At 43.7% G+C, this 25425-nt stretch overlaps 1 protein-coding gene across 1 annotated transcript; it reads right to left on the reverse strand.

Annotated features, from left to right (window-relative positions):
* Positions 1 to 347: 347 nt before the first annotated feature.
* On the reverse strand, positions 348 to 24047 carry SBSPON (somatomedin B and thrombospondin type 1 domain containing). The gene is made up of 5 exons (XM_063080136.1): positions 23813 to 24047; positions 12476 to 12670; positions 3383 to 3473; positions 2235 to 2411; positions 348 to 465 (listed from the first exon to the last, which is right to left on the reverse strand). The coding sequence occupies exons 1-5, from the start codon at positions 24024 to 24026 to the stop codon at positions 348 to 350; spliced, it is 795 nt and encodes a 264-aa protein (XP_062936206.1). The 5' UTR covers positions 24027 to 24047.
* Positions 24048 to 25425: the final 1378 nt, after the last annotated feature.

Consider the following 25425-nt stretch of genomic DNA (forward strand, 5'->3'; position numbering starts at 1 on the left):
GGATACCCTTACGTGACAACTTACCAATAAATAGACCGTGCTGTAGTAATTTTAGTACAAACAGGCATGTATTCAGTGTCTCATGGGCCACTTGTTGAATGAGAGGACTCCAGATGGAAGGTAAGGCCATGTAACCACAGGAGCTTTTAGGGTGGGTCCTCAACTCAGTAAAAATAAAAATAAAGGTACTGTGTTTCTTGAAAACTGGCCCCTAAATTTTCTTTCTCTACTTCAGAATGTGGCAGTGATGTGTGTTCAGAGTTTTTGAAGGTTTATGAAGCATTGAACACAACTTGATACTATTCAGCATGTTTACAAATGCATTTTGAAATATTTACATTGCTAATCTATATAAAAATAAAACTGTGAACATCTGGACAAGAACACTGGTCTACTCGCCGAACTTTTTTCCAAGTTCCTTGACATCGAGGATTGCCAATTGCTTGCCAATGGAGAGTTTGATTTCTGAAACGGTATTTTGAAAATGTTAGTTACACCAAAAGCAAACCAAAGAAAATTCTAATTTACAAAATTATAAATTGAAGTTTTTTAAAAAAAATACTTATCACACAGTATTTTGAAATGCATCACAAATCACACCTTCTGAGTTTCCCTTCTTTAGGTTCTGTCAAAGCAAGTTACCAACTAATGCCTATTTGAGGACACCCTCATGCTGAGAGAGTAGTTTGGGATTACTGTATTTATATGGCTGTTTCATGTATATTTAGACTAGGAGAGTCTGAAACAAATGATCTCTTTTAATCCTTTCCAACTCTTTGATTTCATAATGAAAAAATGGGAGAAATAGAAAGAGCAAAGCCAGATTATTAAAATTATCATTTTTAACGTCACTAGTGCTTCAGCCAGGGTTTAAGTACTTTCTTTATGGGTACAAATTAAATTATAAATTCATTTAAAGTCAAAATATGGATGAGGTATTCAGAATAATATCGTCTAAATATTAAGTTTCTGTTTGATATGAATTCCTCACACACTTTATTGTTCATATGGTCTATACTCAATAGAGAGAGGCCTTTAGGCACAAGTGACTAATAAACATAAATTCAAGTTATTAAATATTAAAACATTCTATGGGAATAATGATTAACTGGAAAGGTCTATATGTTACTTTTAATCTATATTTTTATCCGCTCCACTGGACATGCTTAAAACCATAATCCATGTGCAACCTAAATTGGTCTTTGTCCAATAGCTGCCCAGCATGAAGCTGATTCTTCTCTTAGTTATGAATAATGTCATCAGATTTAAATGGTAAATAAGCACAGGACTCAAATAGATGGGCACGGTGGCAAAATGATTTTGGAGTCAATTCTTTTGGAAAATCTATAAATTTATATAGGATTATTACCCTGCAGAGCTGAGCCCACTACTACCTCAGTTATAATTTTATAAAAGAGCACCACTGAGCAGTGACTCTAAAACTTCACCATGGGTATGAATCACCAGGGCAGGGATCAGCAAACCATGACCCCTTATAGGCCAAATCCAACCTACCCCCTCTTTTTGTATGGACTGTGGGTTGAGAATGATTTTTACATTTTAAAGAGTTAAAAGAAAATCAAAAGATTAATAACATTTTGTGACACATGAAAATTATATGAAATTCAAATGTTAGTGTCCATAAATAAAGTTTTGTTATAACAAAGCCAAGGTTTACATAGTGTCTTATGGCTGCTTTCCTGCTACCACGTCATAGTTGAGCAGTTGTGTGACAAAGACCATATGGTCTGCAAAGCCAAAATTATCTACTCTAGCCCTTTACAGATGAAGTTTTCTGATCCCTGATCTAAGAGATTATTAAAAATCCACCCCCATCAATCTGATTCAGTTGGTCTGAAGTGGGGCTCAGGAATCTGTATGTTTTAAATCCCCATCCCAAGACATTCCGATTCAAGTGGTCTTCAGAATACCATTTTGGAGTGGTCAGGTTTTTGGCAGCCATTGGGAGCTTGATCTGAACTCCAGTATCCAAACTGACCCATTCTTCATCTCTGGTATATAGAGCCTCTGCATCCCACAGTGGGAATGGGAGCCCTAGACTCAGGGACTGCTGGAGGATGGTTCCCCTCATTTACTGTGATGCTTGCCCTTATTTGACCCCCGAAATTATGCTTTTATATGTTCCATACTGGTCAGCCATTCAGGACATGGAGAGGACAGATCTCTCAGAATGAGTAACAGGAAAAGTCCCTCAGTGAGTTTCCTTCCCTTACCCATCAGAGTCCAGGCCATCTCCGGAACAGCGAAGGCTCACGGAGTTCATGGCAGGAGGTTGACACTCGACACACACCGTGTATCCCTCCCGGAGATACTGCATCCATCGAGTCAGGGGGCGGTTTTCCAGAGCACAGTGAGGAGTCAAGGACTCTGTCTTGAACTCCATACAGTATCTAGAGCAAAAGAAGCAACAATTTCACGTGCTGTAATTGAGATGGCGGGACACTGTAGAAAGTCTTCGGAAGGACGTCATCTCTGAGGGCTTTTGGCAGACTGGACCAGGTGGGGAGTGCCTGTTCACAAGTTAATAGAACACTGCAGCTTAATCAATGGGCTAGTTTCTTATCCATAGATTATGAGCTGTGGTATGTATGGGGGATCTGCTTCAAAGATCCTAACAATATAGGTACTGGTTATTAAGGACATTTAGGCAGGTACTATTTATTAAGTACCTTTAGTAGGTACTAATTATTAAGTACCTTTAGTTATGGAGATAGAAAATTCTACTATGTGAGTTCAGTCAACTTCAATCAGACAACTTAACCCAGACATTTCTTCAATGCTATTTTCATTCAATACTCATACCAACCCCATGTGATAAGTATTAATATTCTCATTTTTAAAAAAGAAAAAAACTGAGATGGAACAACTTATCCAAGGTCTTACAGCTCATGAGTGTCACTGTGGGGATCTGAACACGCAGCCATCTGGTATACCTTATCTTATGGCAGAAGAGTGAACTTCAGATGAGCATGGAGGTGCCTTCCAGCCTGTGCCATTAGGTTTCAATAAGAACTCCTCTGCACTGAAGTATGTGCCACTTTTAAACTCACCAAAAAGGTGGTGCCAGAGTCTATGGTCTCATAAAGTCTGTAAGAGGGGCATCCTTAGTGTGATTGATAAATAATACTAGGATGATAATATCCTCTCATTTTTATATAGCTTGTTTTTTCTTGGAGAACAGATCTCAGAGACAGAGGGGACAAGTACTTTCCCAACTCTCTGCTGAAGAGTCATGTTTTACCCAAAGTCAGTGACCAAGTAACAGAAGAAAACATAGTCAAACCAAATTGACCCTTTTGGACAGACTTGACTATATGACTGGAAAATCATAAATTTAAAAAAAACACCACCACCAAATTACCCGGCATCCTCGGTGTGCATAGACCACTGTGGAGACGCAGCTTGTCTTGTTCTCTCCTTGTTGAACGCAGAGGTAGTTATAAAGGCAGGAACTAGAAAAGGGAGAATCACGTGGAACACACATGTAGCCAAAGTACTGAGAGCAACACTTCCCAAACTTAAGTCTCCATTTCTGTATCCAAAGTTCTGTGACACACCATCAAGGAGCGACATGAGGCTAAGTTAGTGTCCCTAGAACCAAATTCAATAAAGATTTGTGTGCATGCAGATGGGTGGATTGGGGATTGCAGGCCTCTGACAGGCACGTTTGTCTGCAGTAATAAAACTGTGAAAGGAAGGAGAGAGGCCAGGAAGGAAAACCAGGAGAAATAAAAAGATGGGGGGGAGTGGGCAAGGAAAAAAGTGAGGCAATAGCGAATGGAGAGAACGGGAGGGGATTTTTTTTTGGTAGCTGACCAGCGCAGAGAACCGAACCCATGACCTTGGTGTTATAAGGCTGTGCTCTAACCAACTGAGCTAACCGGCCAAACCAGGGATGTTTTTTTAATGAGAGAAAGTGAAGCAGAGAAGAAAAGGGAAAGATAGAATGAAGTAAAAGAATAGAAAGGAGCAAGAGAAGGAAGAAAGGAGAGAGAAAAACGAGAAAAGAGAGAGAAAGGGGGATAGAAGGAGAAAAAGCAGACACCCAGAGAGAAGGAAGAACTGAGAAAGGAAAAAACAGAAGAGGAGAAGGAGGAGGGAAGTGAGAGTGCTCCCCAAGCCTCCTGGAACTGCGGCCTGCAAGCTCTGCCTACCTGACCGGGCTCGGGTGTCACTGGCCAGCACTGGCCAGCACGTCATCATCCCCACCCAGCCTTGGGGAAGACAGTCTGAAGTGTTCCCCTTCTCTTTTCTCTCCTCCCTCAACTCTGCCCCAACTCTGATGCTCTGTGTCAAAGAAAAGGAGCCAGAAGCCTTCCTCCCTCCCCTGCTCTCTAATTTTATTTGGTGTCTCCTCTCTATTTCGTCCCTATGTCTGGGGAGGCACCTGTTGCCGTAAACAGCACCTACAGGTTACCTCTTGATTCCACGCTGCTGTCAACTCAAGGAAAGTGGGGCTTTGCCTCCCTCATCACTGTACCCTTCACATTTACACATGCGGTAAATGTTTGTGCAATGAGTGAATGGGCCCACGAGTGACTGAATGAATGGAGTCCTGGGACTGCCACCAAGACGCCCAGGTCCTCCTTCCCTGGGGTCTTCTGTTCCTGCACTGAACCTTGTGGCTGAGATGGCTCAACAGTCCTTCCTACCTTTTGTTTCAGAAGCTGTACAATCCCAGGAAGGGCAGATACAAACTGATGTTGGCTTGTGAGATGCCACAGTCATCCTTAGCAGGAGCAAAATGGCACGAGGGGACCAGCTGCACGATAAATCTTCCAGCCTAAATGTTGGCTCTACTTGGCTTGTTACTGCCACAAGAGGGCAGGCCTTAATTCTCTTTTAGATTTTCTTAATGAGGAGTCATTTTGTACTACTAGGGAATGTAAGACAAGAGCGGCCTGATGCCAGGTAGCCACTTGCTCCCAGCAGTCATAGGGACGGTTCTTGTTTCCTGCGGCTTGCTGCCTAATCTCTCCAGTATGAAAATTATTCACCGCTAGAGTGAACCCTAGTGTCCCAGCTTGTGTGGCTCTTTCTTGCTGCACGGACATGTCTAATTGTTTTCCAAAGACAGCATGTCATGCTTTCCAAATGTGACTGTAGCATTTGCATTTCTAAAATACACAGACAGATTAATAAGAGCAAGTGCCTGCATGTCTATATCAGAATCCTTCTGTTTCTCTCAGACCTAATTATCAGAAACACAAACATCTAAAGGATTTTTATGTTTCCCATATATTGTTTCATTTCTGTTCTTCTGACACATGTATGTGTTTATTCACCACGTGAAGAATAAAAATTACTGCTAAATCCATGCTGTGTTGCACAAGTCATACTATAAAATTTTCAAGATACATTTCTTTAGCTCAAAACATTTATTTGATTGCCTAATTTGTACTGCATTACAAAAGTTTAAAGGTTAGGTACTTGATGTATAGATCAGGAAAAAAATTAAGTTAGAAAGTGGAAGGGAAACTATAGTTTCTGAAATAAAATCCTTAGAAAAGGTTCTATCGTAATCAAAATAAAACCTAACAATTATGCAATTCTAAGTTTCCAGGCACAACAGCTAAGTCTCTTTCCTTGTATTAGTTCATTTATCACAACAGGAGGACACAGAAGAGAAGACTGTGGCACAGAGAAGTCAAGAAGTGTGTTCAAGGCTCATGTCTAGTATGGCAGAGCCAGGCCATGTCTCAGTGCCACACAGCCTTTACAGTAATGCAGATGCCAAAATTCTACTATTTATGCAGCATATTTTCTTTTCTTTTCTTTTTTTTTTTATTGAAACAGTTGATTTTACATAACTGTGGGGTACAGCATTGGATATCAATGTGTGTGCAATATGTGATGTGCAAATCAGGATAATTAGTGTATTCAACATTACACGATGTAATCATCTTTTGTGGCCCTTTACCAATTTCTCTCTAAACCCCCTCCCCTTTCCCACCTCTGTTAACCTCAGTTCTATAGAGCATATTTTCTACAAATTATTTAAATTCTGCTTTATTTCTCCTTTCTGTCCCTAATCACTATCCCCAAAGTAAAGTCAGATTTAAGAAAGGAAAAGGGAAACTTTTAGCACATTGTACTCTGAGTCCCCTCAGGCCTTGCAATAGGGGTGGGACGTGGGGTGGGGACTGTAGTCTGGAGGTGGGGGAAGGGCACTCGGGGTGCAGATTTACATCCCTAGTATGATGGCCCCTTGTGTTTTTATAGCCTAAGTAATTTCTCATCATCTGTTCCAATCTTCACAAAAACTTCATCAAGAGGTGTTATATCAATTTTATTCATCAGAAAACGGAGGTGCCTAGAGGTTGAATGAAGGGAAAATAAATGACAAAGGACTAAGGAAGGACCCAACACAGAAGATAGCTTTTGTTTTTTAAGACTTACTGTCCGCGTTCATTTTCAAGCTTCTGCGGCCATGGCACATCATTAAAGCAAGGCATTTGCCCAGGACCTTGTCCCCTGGGCTTGGTTTGGTGGCACATTCTATTGTGAGGTGTCCCTCCCCCTCACAGGAGTTTTCAGTAAATAGACCTGGAGCCAGATGGCCTGGAGGTCTCTGAATCAGCACTGTGTTTTAATATTCCCCACAAATTTAATTTTCATTACTTAAGAGTGGTAAATAATTTCTAAATTATTTTTGCCTTCAGTACATAGCCGGTGCCTGGGGACAAAGGCTCTCCATACATGTTAGCTCCCCTCCCTTCCCCGTTCCTGGCAATATTCAGATGTTATGTAGTCTTTGTTCACAGGCTATTGGCCAGCTTCCCTGGCATTCTGTCAGCCTAGCATTGTTTGGTTCTGCAACAACTTCCACTTCCAAAAGCATGGCACCGCACATACTTACTTTGAACATGAAAGTAAATTAGATCTGCTTTGAGGATTTCATAAATGCCTTCTGACACAATGGGTGTCACAAAAGCAGGCTTAGAATCACTGGTCTGTGGATATAGTGAAGAAGAGGATAAAATGAAGATTTGACAAATGACACCTACCTGGAGCACAGAGTTCATAAGAGAGCACATCAATCTCCTTTTAGGAGGAAAGCACATGAACAATTGTCAGTAATGTGTAATAAATTCAATAATGGAGCTTTTAAAATTTGTGCTTATGATAAAATATAATCATGATATGCATTAAATAAAACAGGAAACATTCAATAGCCACTTGATCATTGATAAGAAAGCGTCAGTGATCATGTTCACTCACTGGCTTCCCAGGGCCTTCTATTTCCCCTTAGTTATCATCATCTGTAATCACAATTTTAGCTCCAGCAATGACAGTTAACAGCAAAACAACACTGAGAGGGGAAAACCCACAGGATTTAGAGCCATGTGACCAGGTTTAAGTTTTGGTAGCTCTTCACAAGTGCTGTCACCTCTCAGAACACCAATGTCCTCATGTGTAAACCAAGGATAATGACCCTGTCCCATCTCCCTGTGATAAACATAATAATGGGCATGTCCCAATCCCTAGAACCTGTGAATATGTTACGTTCCGTGGCAAAAAGGAATTAAGATTACAGATGGAATTAAGGTTGCTACTCAGTTGACTTTAAGTAACCTAAAGATGATTTGAGTGTACAGGAGGGGCTGGCCAGTTAGCTCAGGTGGCTAGAGCATGGTGCTGATAACACAATGGTCTGGGTTCAATCCCTGTACCGGCCAGCTGCAAAAAAAAAAAAAAATTTAATAAAAAATAAAATATTAAAAAAAAAAATAGGAAGACTATCCTAGATTATCCAGGTGGGCCCAATGTAATCACAAGAGTCCTTAAAAAGAGTCAGTCAGAGGGGGAGTTGTGACTATGGAAGAAAGGCACAGAGAGACGCAATGTTGCTGGCTGTGGAGACGGAGGAAGGGGACTATGAAAAAAGAAATGTGACCAGCCTCTGGAAGATGGGAAATGCAAGGAAACAGATTCTCCCCTAGAGCCTCCATAAAAAAGTGCAGCCCTGCTGACACCTTGATGTTAGCCCAGTGAGACCCATGTCGGACTTCTGACCTACAGAACCGTACGATAATAGATTTGAGTTGCTTGGGTCACTACGATTGGGGTAATTTGTTACCTCTGACATTCTGAGATATGGACAAAAGGTCGTACAGCCACACCCTTGGCGTTTTTCTCTAGAACATGCTTTCCTGACAGTAAATCTCTTAATTTTAGCATCCTTTGCTGTTTTGATAGGCTGAGAATTTCCCAATTCATCAAGTCCTGATTCCCTTAAGATTAAACATTCTTCCCTCAATCTCTCTCTCTTTTCTCTGTTTTACTATAAGCACCAAGAAGAAATCAGGCTGCAGCTTCAACACTTTGCTTAGAACTCTCCTCAGATAAATATCCAAGTTCATCACTTACAAATTCTACTTTCCACATAACTGTAGGGCACAACTCACCTTTCTGCTCCTATATATTAAGGACCTCCTTTTCTCCATGAAAAGACAAAGAAACAAATTCCCTCTATAACTTTCAGAAAAGAACACAGCTTTGCTGACACAATTTTAGTCCAGCAAGACCTGTGTTGGAATTCTATCCAACAGAACTGTAAGGTAATAAACTTGTGTTGTTTTAAGCCACTAAGTTTGTGGTAACTTGTTATAGCAGCCACAGAAAACTAATACACTCCTTTGTAGGATTGCTATGAAGACTGGATCAATAATGTCTATAAAAGCTCTCTGCCATGTGAATGTAAGAGATTCATATGCCATGCAACAAAGGCTCCTGCATTGTGAATAGAAGTCTGGTAGGGGCTGGGGGAGGCAGTAACAGGTACACAAGTGACCAATAGCAGGACTGAGAGCCCCCAGATTGAGGTGAGTGCTCTTGTCCCATGGTCCCACAACAACCTGTGTATTCTTCTATCACAGAGCTCATCACATTTAGTTAAAATTAGCTGTGATATGTTTATTATTCAAGTTTGGATCTTCAAAACCTAACACAGTGCTGACATGTAATAGGTGCTCAATAAGGGCAAAACTAATGAATCACACAAGTGAATGCACAGGAGCTGGGGTAAATCTACCAAATTGGGTGTCATGTAACTGTCTCTTATTTCCCTCTTGTCCCTTAGTCATCCATCATTTTCCAAAGTGTATTCCACAGGACACAAATGATTTTAGTGGGATGCCCCGTGGAAGGAAGAGAATACAATCAAATAAATTGGGAAAACACTGCATTTCCTAATTCCCTCTTATAGAATGAAAATGCATATCAGTGTAAATAAGGCTCTGAAAAGTTCTTTGGGAGAGAAAACTGTCTAACAAATTTACTCCACATTTTCCTGACATCCCCTTTTTTTGCACAGCTGTTATAACAAAAGAGGATGCACTTGGGGAAATTTTTCCTTTAGGAATGTGTTGTTTAAGTGACCCAGCTATAACACAAGGTTGTGTGTCCATGCTAAGGCTGGAGCAGAGGTTCTCAAACTCCACAAGCATCAGAATCTCCTGGAGATCTCACTACAACAGAGTGCTGGGCCCACCCCGGGGGATTTTGATCCCTTGGGTCTGGGTGGGGTCCAAGGTGCATGCATTTCTAACAGGCTCCCAGGCGCTGCTGCTGTTGGTCAGGTGAGGAAGCACTAGACTGGAATGTTCACGGTGCCCTATCTTCCCCAACTAAATGTGACAGGAGTAATCATCACCAAGACATCCCCAATGGGAACAGGAATCCCGAGGACCAAAGTCAGGACTGCAGATGCCAGTGGCCCCGCCCCAAGTAGAGATTTCCCCTCTTTTTCTAAGCTAGGAGATTTTATTTTCATTATTGGGAAAGGAGGCTGTTAAGTAAAGATATATCCTGCTAGCATTAAACCAAAGTCACCAACAACTTCAGGGAAATCAGAGAAGACTGCTTGCTTTTAAATTGCTCTTAGTGGAGTGTGGTGGAGGAGTGGTGAGAGGGATAATTTGGGAACACAAGGACCAGGGGAGGAGAGGCCAGCTAAAGGAAGAGGAGTGGAAATCTCTGAGCAAAGAAGATCCCCAGGGGTTGGGTGTGGCCCAGATCTGACCAGTGCCACACTGTCCCTTACACCGCTGATAATCTCACTCCCTGGTGCCCTTTGCCCTTGATCCATAGTGTCTTCTTCTTGACCTTCCTCCACCTTTCCTGCATTGTCCTGTTGTAAAGAGATCCTGGGATGGGAAGGGGTCTGTGACAGCCTGGTGCAGCACTGAAGAGTCCAATGTGCTGAAGAAACACTTTCTAGCAGCCAAACACTGTAAATAAGTAGAGCAGTTGCTTTTCCTGATAGACCGACTCTGAGTTTTAAGAGCCATCAACAAAATCAATAATGCCATACACCGACTTCCTCCCTGAGCCTTTTTTGTAGTGTTTCTGCAGTGCATGAGCCAAATGTCATTTTGTTCTATGACTGTTTCTGTGAGCAACCACTTTCAAAGCACTAAATTATTTCCCTGTGAGCTTAATGTGACAGCCGATTAACAAGAGGGGCTCTCCATTTGCCACTACACTACCAGAGTGAGCTTTCCAAATCACAGATCTGATTACATTGGCCCCTGCAGAAAGCACCCCAATGGCTTTCTAGGGCTCTTAAGATAAAGACCAGGATCCTGAACAGGGTGCTCACTGTGCTGCCCACATGCCAGCCTTCCCTGGGCTTCTCACATGGGCCCTGTGCTTCCCCCATGTCGTATAAATGAGCCAAGGAAGGCCCCTCGGTTATTTCCTCATCACAGACTGAGACCCTTTAACTCAACAGTCTACTGCCACCAAACCCAACTGTTTGCACATCGAATTGTTTTAAAAATAGCCAAGCATGCAGATTTTTAGCCATTTACGGCCTGCCTGCTTTGCACCCCCATGAAACTATACCCAGCATCTGCTGGTCATTGATAGGCTAGAGGCTTATGGTTGTAAGACCCCAAGCTGCTACTGCCCTTCGGAATCTCTGACCCAGAAATTCCCCGCCATGCTGCTGAGCGACATCACCTAGACCTGTAAGGTCCCTCTCCAACCCCCGCGCCCCTGGGACTTCTGGTGCCCGCCTCCCCTTCTGGATGTCGCCCTCCTAGCCCAGCCCACCATAAATCTCAGGACAGCCTCATGCTGTGAGGACCTCCCCTCTCGTGTAGCCCTGTCCAAACACTGCCCCGGAAAGCTTGCTGTGCTCCTGCAGCTCATGATCATATTTTTAACTTCGATCAGCCCCCGAACCCCTCCAGCCCCCTATGCCCACCCATCAGGTTTAACCACTATGCTGGTCTGTCTGCCTGGGCAGCTCTAGTATCTCAGCCCTATCTCTAGGAAGCCCCTGCCCCTTTCTCCCCTGAGACAAGGAGGAATCACCTTATTATACCCACTCATAGCTCCATGTACCTTTCCCTCGTTTCTAGTAGTTGAACGAGTCACCACAGCTTTGATTTCTGGGATTATCTGATCATAATGCTCCCTCTCTCTCAGCTGTGATCTGCAGCGCAGCAAGCTCCACATCGACTTTCTCATCACTTGTAAACCCTGTACCCAGCCCAGCACTCGACATCAAGTAGACTCTCAATAAATAAGGGATGGCCAGATAGTTCAGTTTCTTAGAGCACAGCTTTGTAACACCAAGGTCAAGGGTTCAGATCCCCAACAGGCCAGCTGCCAAAAAAAGGAAAAAAAAACTCAATAAATATTAATGTGTGCAATAAAATAAAGAACGAGATGGATTGATGAGGATCATGTTTATGTGTAATTTTCCCCCTTCCTGCGAAAACATATAGTCTTTGCTATCCTGAAACGTCAGTGCCTTGCCCTAATGGGTTCAATCCAGATCAAGACATCGGGGCCTTTCGTTTATTTCTTTGTGAGCTTGGATGGCTGCCAGCTCATTCATGAGCTGACTCCTGGCCCCTCCGTTGGCTACTGCATAACTAGAGTGATCTTTTCAAATCATAAATCTGATCACATCAGACCCAATCCAGTCAGCTGAAGAGCAGAGGCATGTGTTTGAAGAAAATCATTTTATCATTGTTTAGAAATTTACCAGTTTTCTACTATTTTCACACATTATGAGTGTGCGTGATTAAACAGGAATTACAGCAGAAGGTGAAATAGGGTTACCCTTACTGGACACTTACTGTCCTGCGTGAAATATCACCATTCTATCTAAAGTCCTTTATCACCAATTTGACTGAGTTCACTAAAAACCACCTGGACATGGTTTATTTTATTACTGAGTCCATGCACAATAAGAATGGGCCATCGGGTTATAAAACATACCAAGGGAAGCAGGGGGAAAGGGAGGCACTTGTGCAGCTGGCCATTAATTCCCTTATCAAGCATTTCCTGATCTTCCTATCTCCTTTGGGCAGGCTGGCCCATCCCTCTCCCTGCAGCTCATGGAACTTTCCCTGCCTAGTACATGGCCTTTTATGGGATGAAGTGGCCAAAAAGTCATCAGAGATAACAAAAGCAGCAACCATGAAAACATCGGTACCAAAGGAGTGCCCGCAGTCCTGGCCCTGCAGGGTGGAGTACTCCAGGCAGCCAGCTCGCTCTTCCAGGGGCGGGCAGGGTGTCCCACCGTTCTGAGGCTCCTGCTGCACCGAGCGCCTCCGCACGCGGGTCGTTGGCTTGCACTGGTTTGCACAACCACTCCAGGGACTCCACTCCCCAACGAAACATGGGCGAGCTGAAAAACAGCACAATAGGACGCTCACCTGAGTAAACCCAGCCAGGCTGCCAGGCTGTTCCTGCCAACACAAACAGTCGAGTGTATCCCATGTAAACTTCACCTTGACCATGCCCTTGACCCAGCAGAACACATAAAGCCTCACTAGGGCCCAGGTGACATTGATTCCACCCACCCTGATGGTTAACTGATAATCGGTAGCTCTCAGAGGCATGCAGATATCTCTGGATCCTGAAGGTGGATCTGAGCCAGGGACACACACCCAAGCACAAGGGATGGATGCCTTCAGGGCACTTCCTCCTACTACCAGGGTCAGATCAGATCTTTGCTTTGTTTTTCCTTGCTATTAACTTTATCTGCCCCTGCCCATAACATTTTTATTATAACAGTAATACATATTCAGTGTAGAAAACAAAGAGAAAACAAGAAGTATAGAAAATGACCTTCACCCACTGGTGCTCCTATCACCTCAGCAGGTCAATTCTCAGCAAGACCGTGGCTCAGGGCCACGCACAGGGCCCAGTGCTTGTGGCTTCTGCCATTTGCTCTGCTTTCATCCTCCACGGCTGGTAGACTCACTGGCTACAACAGGTGGAGCAGAGGGATGAGCAGCTGGGTCCAGAGAGCTAAGGAGTCCTCGAGGTTGCACAGGAAGAGGCAGAGGCAGGACTCGAATGTGGCCCTCGGGACTTGTTCCTCCTGTCCCTCCGTGCTACCCATACTGTCAGCAGCCTCAGAGCTCCGCTGCCGTCCAGCAATGTAGCTTAGGATTCGCTTGCTGGACAAGTCAAGCCGGTGCCTTTAGAAGCTTCTGAAGTCCACTTACCAAATCCAAAGATGGAATTTAAAAATCCAGTTTCCTCACCACAAAACAACGTGGTTTCACATTTAACTTTCCCATTGAAAGTTCTAATGAGCCCTTTAAAAGGGCCATAATGTGTTTTTAAGTTGAATTATTTCAGGACTTGAAATTAAACATAAGAAAAGAACAAGAGGATGGAAGATGTGCCTCTGAACTAGATGCCAAAACTTTTTTTTCCAAAAGTGTGACCCACTTTCCCTTTCACCCTCATACTTTTCAAGTTAATGGTGTTTTCGACAAGAAAGCACACTGACTTCTTTTAAAACTTGATTTGGACTTCTGACAGTTGGTTGGTACTTGAAAACTCCTTTTGCCTCTGAGCACACTGTAGTTTAGGGTTCGTGGTTTTCAGAGGACATGTTATTTGGCAGCATTTAGCTACCTCTGACATGAAAAGAGTCACACACTCCATAAACATCTGTCAGTAATTCAAAATTTTCAATACTGTTTTAAAACATGCTTCACTCATCATCTGAAAACCATAGGTATCATATGTCAACTACATGAAGAAGAATGAGCCACTTTAGAGTTCATTCCCAATATCCGTCATGCAGGCAACCTTTGGGAATCAATAACAGGTCACTTCCTGCTCTATCATCCCTTGTGACACTTCCCTTTTTATTTTCATGATCCCATGATTTCATTGGCCCATCAAACTAGAAGGCATTTAAGGAGACCCCCAGGCTATGAGCTGATTAAGAAGGACTCCTTCTGTCTTCAGTTCTTTCTTTCTTCCTTTCTTTTGGCATCTGGCCAGTATGGGGATCTGAAACTGTGTCCTTGGTGTTATAAGGCTGCACTTTAACCAACTGAGTTAACCCACACTCAATTATTTGAATATCTCTCTTCCTCCCCAATCCACCTCATCTCTGATTCTAGCTAGTGCTGCCGTATATGTTGAACTTGAAAAACACTTCATAATACACACACAAACCCAGAATAGCCAAAGCAATCTTGAGCAAAAAGAACAAAATGCAGGGTATCACCCACTCTGACTTCAAAATATACTACAAAGCTATACTAATCAAAACAGCACAGTACTGGTACAAAAACAGACACATAGACCAATGGAACAGCATAGAGAATTCAGAAATAAATCCACATACCTACAGCCAACTGATTTTTAACAAAGGAGCTATGAACACCCACTGGGGAAAGGACAGTGAAAGGTGCTGGGAAATTTGGAGATCTATCTGCAGAAGAATTAAACTAGACCACTATCTCTCACCATATACCAAAATCAACTCAAAACGGATTAAAGATTTAAATGTAAGACCCAAAACTATAAAACTTCTAGAAGAAAACATAGGGGAAACACATCAGGATACAGGACTGGGCAAATATTTTATGAATAAAATACTTCTGAAGCACAGGCAATAAAAGCAAAGATAAACAAATGGGATTATATCAAACTAAAAGCCATTTACACAGCAAAGAATATAATCAACAAAGCAATAAGACAACCTGCAGAATGGGAGAAAGAGTTTACAAACTATGCATCCAACAAGAGATTAATATCCAGAATATACAAAGAACTCAAACTCAATAGTCAAGAAACAAATAATCTGATTTAAAAATGAGCAAGAGATGAATAGACATTTTTCAAAAGAAGACATACAAATGGCCAACAAATATATGAAAAAATGCTCAACATCACTAATCATCAGAGAAATGTAAATCAAAACCACAGTGAGGTATCATCTGATCCTAGTTAGAATGCCTATCATCAAAAATACAGAAAATAACAAATGCTGGCAAGGATGCAGAGAAAAGGGAACTCTTATGTATTGTTGGTAGGAATACAAATTAGTATAGCCATTATGCAAAATAGTATTCTCAAACAAATACAGATAGAACTACCATAGGATTCAGCAACCCCATTACTGGGCATATATCCAAAGGAATAGAAATCAACAAGTTGAAGGGATACCTGCACTCCTATGTTTAACATGGCCCTATTCACAGTAGTCAACAGTTGGAACCAACCTCAATGTCCATCTATGGATAAAGAAAATGTGGTATATATACACAATGGAATACTACTCAGCCATAAAAAAGAATAAAATACTGCCATTTGCAACAACACAGATGAGCTTGTTAAGTGAAATAAACCAGGCACAGAAAGAGATATACCACATGTTCTCACTCATCTGTGGAAGCTAAAAAAGCTGATCTCATAGAAGTAGAGAGTAGGTTACCAGAGACTAGTAAGGAGGGGGGATGGAGAGAGGGTGGTCAGTGGATACAAAATTGTAGAGAGATAGGAAGAATAAGATCCAGTGTTCTGTAGCAATATAAGAAGACTATAGTCAACAACAAATTAGTGTGGAACTTTGAGTAGCTCGTCAAGATGATGTTGAATGTTCCCAACATGAAAAGGTGACAAATGTTTAAGGTGATGGATATGCTAAGCTCCCTGATATGATCATTGCACACAGTATGATTATACCCAAATATTATATTGTTCTCCATAAATATATACAATTATCATGGGTGAATTAAGAAAAAATAAATTTAAAAATATTTTTTGCCACAGTGTCAACTCAGAATTTAGTAATATGGCCTTGGGTTAGCCTTTGTCCATATGGTAAAAGAGTTGTCTGACTGAATTTAGCCTCCCAGGAGTTCTTCAACATTCATGTCTCACGTCCAGTGTTTATTTTGTTTGGTTTGGCTCCACAGTTGAAGTCCTCAGAATCACAGAATCAATTCTGTGCATCAGTTGTTGTTGCCATTGGTTAAGTTTGTCCTTGGCAAAATGCTATTTCCTGTTTTTTCCATGTGGGACTTTAAAAGCCTCATAAAGAGAATAGAAAATTTCCAGGGTCCAGGACAACATCTCAATGGCTTCATTGGAAGGCAAAATGAAAAGAAATTCACATAGAATTACGTGAATAAAAATGTCTCAGAAAATATTTAGCGCTGAAAGATTAATCTGAGGTATTTATTCCTATTCTGCACTAAAGATTCTATTTTTGATTAACTTGTGAACTTGATTATTTGGATTGCAAGCCATCATAGATCACAAGAAACCTTGGGTGATGGAGGTTAGGGGAAATACGGATTTATTACCACAAGTCATATATTACAGCTGCATGACACAGATTTCCTTTTGAACTATTCCGTTGGTATTCTAGTCCCCTTTCCCACTAAAACTGATCTAATTCATGTCTGTACACAGCATATGAAAATAGTTTCTTAAACTCTGACTTTCTCAATCTTCAACTTTAGTATCACCACCTGTTTACAGAGCCCAGCAGACTGTTACCTAGCGAGTGGCATGATGGCCTTTGACTCCAAGCTTGTCACAGCTTCCCAGTTGCTTAATAGTTAGGATTCGATCACATCACCCAGCCCTCTTAGGGGAAGGAAGCCTAGACGTAACGGGTGCCACGAAGCTCAGCAAGCACATTTTTTCTTTTTCTTTCCTTTTCTGTCCTTTGTTTAAACTCAGCCTAATAGTCAGGTTGGATTTCCCCCGAAGAAGCCCATGAGATGTGGATTTGAATGCAAGTAACTTTTTTGGGAGGTGATCCCAAAAGACACCACAGGGGAGTGGAGGACAGACACAGAAGAGAAGAGTCACGAACTGGACACCTAAGTTCCTGCTGTGAGTCCAGCGGGCACCTCTGCCTCTTGGCTCACTGGAGAGAGAGAATGGATAGATACAGAGTGTAAGGAATTATCACGTCCTTCTAGGTTTACCAACCGGTCCCCCTTCTTCAAGTGCTTTCTGATCATCAGATATCCTGACCACAACCAAAGGAGAATGGCCAAGAACAGAAAAGTAAGTTAGTGATTTCAGTAATGAATCTGTACACAAGAGTAGGGTATATTTTCACATGTCCTAACAGGGTTAGGTAGTCATATCCAAGTACAATTACCTTACAAGATGTACCACTGATTTTTTTTTTAAATAAATGGTATGGTTTTGGTTTTTTTGTTTGTTTTTTTTGGTGGCTGGCTGGCCAGCATAGGGATCCAAACCAACCTTGGTGTCTTAACCTTGGTGTTACAAGGTGGTGCTCTAACCAACTGAGCTAAATGACCAGCCCTAAATAAATGACTTCTTAAACTCTCATTCCATTTGGATTCTATTCCTGAAATGACCTACAAGGTCCTGTGTGACCTGTCTCTGCCTGACCCTCCAGTCCCACCGGGAGTTCCACCCCCAGGCCAGCCTCTGCTCCAGCTCCAGCCACATTGGCCTCTTTACCCTTGGACACACCAAGCTCTTTCACACCTTTGTACATGTTTTCATTCTGCCGGGAATATTTTCCCCACTCTGGGCATGGCTGGGCCCTGTCATCCTTTAGGTCTCAGATGAACAGTTTCCTCTTCAGGTAGTCCTTCTCTGGCCAGCATCTCTAAGTACAGTAGTTTCTCAGCCTCCTACACACACACACACACACACACACACACACACACACACAGCAACAAACTGAGCTGATGGCCAGAGCCCTTCGTTCTATAAATATAGTTTGGATTATTTCTTCTTTGCTGTACAGCCTTGCTCTTGTTTCCATGCAGCCGTGTCTTCCTGGTTAATCAGAGACTCAAGTGCTCTCCTTTGTAATCTAGCCCTGCCTGCTTGGCTCTTTGCCACCTAAAATTTAAGACCACCCACCAACAAGTGCTTTCTCCCTCACGTTGTTAAGTTCAAATCATCCTAATTGTTCCCAAGGAAATATCCTTTTTACATTTCATCCACAACAGTACCCATTTGTGCCCAGCTATTGTTTCTTGACATTCTATGGAAGAAAAATAAAACAGCTCCTTTGTCCCATAACACACACACACACACACACACACACACACACACACACACACACACACACCTCATGGTGACATAATTTTAACTATATGTCATCTGCCTTTTTCCTCTCTCCATATATAAGAAATGTGCTTCAAAAGAGATCACGGAAAAATGGAATTGAAAGATAATGTGAATCTTTTCATGAACCTTTGAAGACCCCTCATATATCCTTTCCCGTGGAACACGGTCAAAGCTTCTCTGAAAATCAAATGAGAATACGTTGCCCAAATGCCTATTTACCCCCTCAAAAAGCTCCAATAATACAATCAAGTATTTTTCCTTTCTTGCAGAAACTGTATTATCTGGCTCCCAATAGGTTTTTTTTTCTTTTGAGACATTAACTTGACTAATTCATAAAATGTTAGCAAGACAATGAAATGGGCTTCCTCATTAGAAAAATAGAATTTTGCACGTCATGTAAACCCAGAAAAAAAAAAGAGGATATGAATTAAAAAGACAATGATGCTTTTTTCTAGGTCATAGGTTCCCTGGTGAGTTGTTTTCTTCTTTTGTGCATTTCTGTACTTTCCAAATTTTCTGCAACAGACATATTTTGTAGTCAGGGAAGGAAAATTTTCAACGGGAATGTGTATACACCTCAGATGGCAGTGGCCTCTGAAGACATGAATAACATCCCCTAGCTGGAATGATTGCTTGTGCTCTTTTGACACACATTATTAAGTGGCATTATGATGGCCATTAGGGGATTCCACAGAGCAGCAGGACACACTCTCTCCCTCCTGGGAGCATAGAGCTGATGGCGAGAGAAAGCTCCCTCACTCTACCAGTACTTATCTGGGGCCTGCCCTGCAAAGCACAGCTTCTCATAAAGCCTTGTGTCTCTGAGGCAGTCAAACATAATACTTCCTGGGTTGAAATCTCACTCCATGATTTATAAGCAGAGTGACTGTGGACAAGTTACCTAAACTCTCTGTGCCTCAATGACCTCCTCCATAAAATGACACCAACATGAGGAATAAACTCAGCAGACTGTGAGACCCAAGTAAGATAACAGCTGTGAAGGGCTCGGGAGCGGGCCTGACACAGAGTAAAAGCTGGGTAAGTGTTAACAACTTTATTCTCCTTCACTGCACACCCACGGGCTGCAGCCAAATTCTGCTAAGTCAGGACATTTTGAATACTGGCTCCAGGCCCTGCTCATTTTTTCTGCAAAGGCAGGGGAAGCCATTTGATGCCACTTAGACTGTTCCGGCTCCTTACAGCCTCAACTTTCTAAATCATCATAGGCTGTGACATCTCTCCTTTGGGTAAGTTTTGGAGCCCATATTTTCAAGCATGGTGGCCCCTTTTCCCTCCAGATATGATGTCATCAGATTTGGCCAGTTTGTTTCCTAGACTCCTCATAAATCTAGGAAAAGATACTGGCAATAGAGGCTACTCATCCTTTGTCCTGCTCTACTTGGGTTATTTCCCTTCCCTGAAGTTGCTGATCAGTGATGTAATGCAACCTACTGTTTCTGTGATCTTAGAATGCAAGTTCTAGGAACCTAGCTGGTGAAGTAGAGGTTGGGGTGTTATATTCCTGATAAGCAAGTCTTCCAAGAAGATCTTCCAGGGCAGGGTAACTTGGATCTGTTCCCCCACTCGTCTCCCCACCACCCGTCAGGCACAGTCAATGGAGAATTTTCTGTCCTTGTGTGTGTGCGTGTGTGTAGGGGGGCTGGCAGTTGTGATTCATTATTGGTGTTGAAACCCATGCCATCATCAAAATAAAATTTTCTGAGATAATCCATTCCATAACAGATTTCTTTAGCCATTTAGAAATTCCATAGATCCAGTAACATTTTTTTTACATGAGTCAAAAAACAAAACGACTTTCTACTTGGAAAAAGAAATGCCAGTATTTCATCTCTTAGCCCCTTCATCATCATCATCATAATGCGTTTATCAAGATGAAAAAATCAGGAGGAACAGAAGCAAAGCATGCTTAGTTATACTGACTCAGTTACATTTTTCATTCACATTGAAAAGGCTTTTTTCATTTAGTCAAAAAGGCTTTAGTCAGCAACAACAGGTAACAGATTCTAAGAGACAGAATGGTTCTATGTATATAGAGTGACCGAGGGCTCTGAGGCATGGAAACTTGATTTATTTAGGAATAAATAATAGCCATGAATTGGCACAAATAGATGTGGCTGATGGCAGCTTGAGCTCAGATAGCTGTGGGTTCAGACCTCAGCTCTGCTGCTCATTCCTGTTCCCTTGAGCAATGGGAGCCCTGGGAAGCCTGAGCTGCTGCATCCGTAAAACGTGAATGCAGGTCAAACATGTCTCTTCCCAAACCCTTGACGCAGATGAATTTCAGAAATCAGGATTTCCCAGATCTTAGAAAGGGCATACAGTGTATATATCTTATGTTGGGTGTCCTCTCTCTCCAGCACGGTCTGGGACAGCCCCTTGCAAAACATGTTAATATTTCTGAGGCAAAATATATTCACACTAAAGGGGATAAACAAAGATTGTCAATAGCCTTCCTTCAGTTCAGGTCAAGTGAGATTTTTGCTACCAAGTGAACTACAAGAAAACTTTCAAATATTAGCACTTTTTGGCTTTGGGGATTATCAATAAGCAATTGTGGACCTGAACTGCCTTTCTTACACAATGGCTGGGAGGATTAAATCAGATGAATTGTGTAAGTACCTGGCACATGGTGGGAGTTCAATAAAAGACATTTATGATTTAATATTAACTAACACAAATTATTTCAATGGCATATGTTGTCAAAAATTTATTGTGTCAATATTCAGTCAAATAAAATGTTCCCCGGTGTCCCTACCTAAGTGCCTACATGTGGCAGGTGCCTTGCTCGGGCTTTCCAATGTCTCCTCCCATCCACTCGACAGTTTCACATGGTGGCTTTGTCATTCCCCTTTCATAAATAAGGAACTTTAGGTCCCCAGAGGCTGACATATGTTTTCCAAAGTCACAAAGCCAGTAGAAGACAGGGTAAAGGTTGAACCCAGGATTCTCTGACTTCAGGGGCAAAATTGAGGCATTCAGGTTATTTCTGGAAAAAAATTCACCAAAATATATATATATATATTTGGGAGGCAGCCTCTGTGATAAGGGATTCCAGGAGTCAGTGCTGGGCCCGGGAGGCAGGCCTGTGGGGACCCTGCCCCGTGCGCACTGCCAGCATGGTGTGGCTGATCCGGGGGTGGTGAGGCTCAGTCTCCCCAAGTGGCCAACTTCCAGTGGTCTCCATTTGCTTCCTCCCCTCATGAGAAACTCCAGGAGCAGAGAATTTACCAGTGAGAAGCCTTTTTGGGTCTGCTTCTGCCTCAATCTACTAGGCCCTCTGTTGACTCCTTGGGAAGGAGCATTTAGGGTTCCTGAATATGTGACTTTTAAAATTCTAGCAGACCACCATTTCCTTCTGTGGCTTTGGTCCTCTGCCTACCCCTCACGGCTCCTCTCCAAGGCATGCACTTGCCAAATTCTTTCTAGGTTCTTTGTGAGACTGTAAGGTCATCTCATCTCTTCTGTTCATACCCGATAAATCTCCACTCCAAAACAATATTCTTTGTTTTGCTATTTCTCCCTCCTAGACTGAAAATAAGGGACTTCTTTTTGAAGTAGCACCATCAGGCCTTACTAGAAAGCAAGTCTTCTCAGACAGTCACCTCGTCCTTTCCCATGCCTCTTACAAGCCTGGATCTCTTCAGATCTAGCTGCATCCACCGGCTGTCCTGCCCACCATTTCAGCCTCGGGGTCTAGCACAGGGCCTGACACACACAGGCCGACGTCCACAGGTAACTGCTGGACCATGACATTAGGCTTCACTCCTAGAGCCCCACATCCTGTCTTCTTGAGCATTCTCCATGGCTAGGGTTGCCCATCACTTCCTCTGGGAAGTCTTCCTTGAATTCCTCCAGTCTTTAAAGTTTCCCCTCCCAGATCACCTATTTTGCTACTAAACATGTTTTTAAGTAGTTTTGCATGTGTTGCCAGCTAGACTATGAACTCCTAGAGAGCAGACACTGCATCTTTGTTATCTTTCTGTCCTGTGTTTACCACAGACCTGAGTACGTTATCTGGACTGCACGAATTCTGCAATTACTCTTAAATGTGGGCAAGCCCCTCATGAAAGAGGGAATCCATAATAGTGAGTGAGGCTTTGCCTGAATTATCCAAGTAACTCAGGTACACTGGAGTTTAGGACGCCATGAGGAGGGGCTACGGACATCTGGCTCGAGGGTGCTGCATTTCCTAAATAGCTGACTCTTCCACCTTTCTTTAGTAGTAAAATACCCTGGCCTTGGAGAAGAAAAGGGAAAGAAGTTATCAAAAAGAATATCACTATTCAAAAGTCAATCATTAGCTTTCAACCAGGTCAAAGAATCTTTTTCAACTGTGGTCTTTTGGCACCAGGCCTGGGTGACTGGGCTGGTCGTGGGCTGGTGACCTCTTCAAGCAGCAGAGAGACAGGAGGGCTACTCCTCCCCACTGGGCATCCAGTTCCTGGGGAAATGACATGGTCCTGTCAGTTCCTCTCCCTGGAAGATGCTGAGGACCTCACAGCTCTGGGATTCTTGAAGTCAAACCCTAACATAAGTGTGGCTTGTGGGGTGATGGGGTAGGGAGCAGGGCTACTTTAACTTCCAGAGCTGGCTTCTCTCAGGTACACCTTGCACTTCAGGACTACACTCACCATTTCTTCCTTTGCCTTTTCATTCAACTAAACCAGCATTCATTGAGCCCTTCACAGAGACACGGAACAGTGACAAATTGTGGAAAATTCGAAGATGAAAAAGACTGACCCTAACAGAAAACTGGCAAGATAAGAGGGACCTTGAGGTAAAAATCCTTATCATGCCATATAGATAAACTTGAATTCCAACAATATACTGAGCACTTCCCATGAGGAAAAGGCTGGGCCACACGTTGGGGTCCAGAGGTGAGGACAACCTCAGTCCTCCAAGAACTTGCTCTCCAGAAGAAAGTGTGAGCCCCTGGCACAAGGTGGGCCGATGACACATTCCTGCTCTCTCACTTCTCACTGAAGATCCCTGAGGGTTAACAGTGTGAAAGTGGTGGGCCTGGCCCAGGGGCATGCCCAGGAACCTGTCGGTGCCATCTCTCCAGGCTGGAGGTGGCCCTCTCTAGCTGGAGGTCCCGAACTGGAGAAGTCATCCACAGAGGTGGCCCCACACCCTTGCAGGAGCAGGACAGAGAGCTCCGGCCCCTCCCATCAGGTTCTGGTGGAGAGGGGTGCTTGGGAGCCATCCGCCTAGATGGAGAGGATTGGGAGACCCCTGGATGGAGGGCTCTGGGTGTACCTGGATAGAGGTAGCAGGGATGGGCTGGGATAGAGGGGCCGGACACGTCGTGGTGGAAAGGGCTGAGGGGCGCCTGGCTCCGGGCTGCGGTCCTTGGCCCTGTGCCTCTTGGCTGCCGGCGAACTGCCAGCGCCCCACCCTCGGCCCGGCCACGGCCACCCACCTGGGCACGCCCTGGCGTAGTCGAAGCAGCAGTCCCCGGTGAGGAGGCAGGCTTGGTCGCAGAAGCAGGTCCCATAGACCCTGTCCAGCCTCCAGCCGCGGGCAAAGCAGGCAGGGTCCCGGCCAGGGCAGCAGCGCCCGGCCTCGGCGCAGCCAGCCAGGGCCCCGGGCCACAGCCGCGCCAGCGCGCACAGCGCCATCCATAGGGTCCTCATGGCCAGCGCTCCGGCGGCGCCTGCCACGCGACAGGCCCTCGGGCGAGTGCTCTGCGCCGTCGAGAGCCGCGGCCCCGAGCTGCCCGAGCGGCCGGCGCGGCCCAGCCCGGCCCTGCCCCGCGCGGCCCCCGCCCTCCGCGCCGCCCCTCCCCGGCGCTGGCGGCGCGCCCGTCGGGGCTCCGGGCGGGTGGCGGTGGCTGCGGCGGCCCCTGCCCAGGTGGGGAGGACGCCGCAGCCTGCCCGGGACGCGCCCGCGCCCCCGCCCTGCCCGGGACCGCCCGCGACCGCCCGCGGGGAGAGCGGAAAAGCAGGTGCTCGCGGCCCGGCCAGGAGCCCGGCCTGGGCGGCCACTTTTCCTGGCTCCCAACTCTGCTTCCTAACGTCTGGGGACACGACAGCCAGCGGGCATTGTCGCTCCGAGGCCAGGACAGGAACAGCGCTCGATGGGCACCAGCACCCCGCGTGCGGGCCCCCCCGACTTCACCCAGGACTTTTTCCAGGACACCAGCTTGCGACCCTCTGAGTCCCTGCGGGCCACAGAGGAGCGACCAAACGCATCCTTTTTTCTGCTTCGTTTTATTTCTTTCTTCTCCTCTTCTTCTTCTGTTTTTTAAAATCATTACACAATGAAAACATTTTTTTTGTGGTCCTTTACCATTTTCTGCTTTATTTTATAATGGGATTTTTCTGCCCCAGGAAAATACCACGTTGCCTTGCTTAAGAGGCAGTTAATGAACGTGAAGAAAAGGATCTAAACGGTGCTTGCTTTCTGTTAAAGCCCATTTCCTCCAAGAAGTTCTGTTCAATGAAATTTTAGAAGTAACTTCCACTTTAATAAAGTGTTGTTTAACTCCTTTTTTTTTTTTTTTTTTTTTTTTTTTTGGTGGCTGGCCGGTACAGGGATCGAACCCCACACCTTGCGTGTTAACAGCACCATGCTCTAACCAACTGAGCTAACCCACCAGTCCTGGCAAAAGGCTTTATATAGGTTTTCTTTCCACTTTTTCTCCAAATGTATTACGTTTCTGTGCCTCAATCTTTTTGTTCACCAAAATTTATTTTGGAAATTTCATATTACTTTATGTCCTTAAATCATTTAAACTAATGTGGTTTTTGTAAGAAACCAGGTATGTAACATTTTCTGCATCTGTGAACCTAAGAAATCAAATTAATTTCAGAGACGCATTTTCTTTTCGCATACAAGTACTTCTCATAGAGGAATTTCCTTTACTCAGCCGAGGGAAAAGTAACAAAAGTAAAAACGAAAGAAAAAACTTTACTACAAAAGTAGTAAAACAATACAGTAATCAAACATAAAAAATAAACATCTTGTAAAATGAAAATGACTTAATACATTATAAGAATTGTATCATATAAACTCTAATCACAGATAAAGTTT

Source organism: Cynocephalus volans, chromosome 15, assembly GCF_027409185.1.
Source record: "Cynocephalus volans isolate mCynVol1 chromosome 15, mCynVol1.pri, whole genome shotgun sequence".
Classification (NCBI taxonomy): domain Eukaryota; kingdom Metazoa; phylum Chordata; class Mammalia; order Dermoptera; family Cynocephalidae; genus Cynocephalus; species Cynocephalus volans.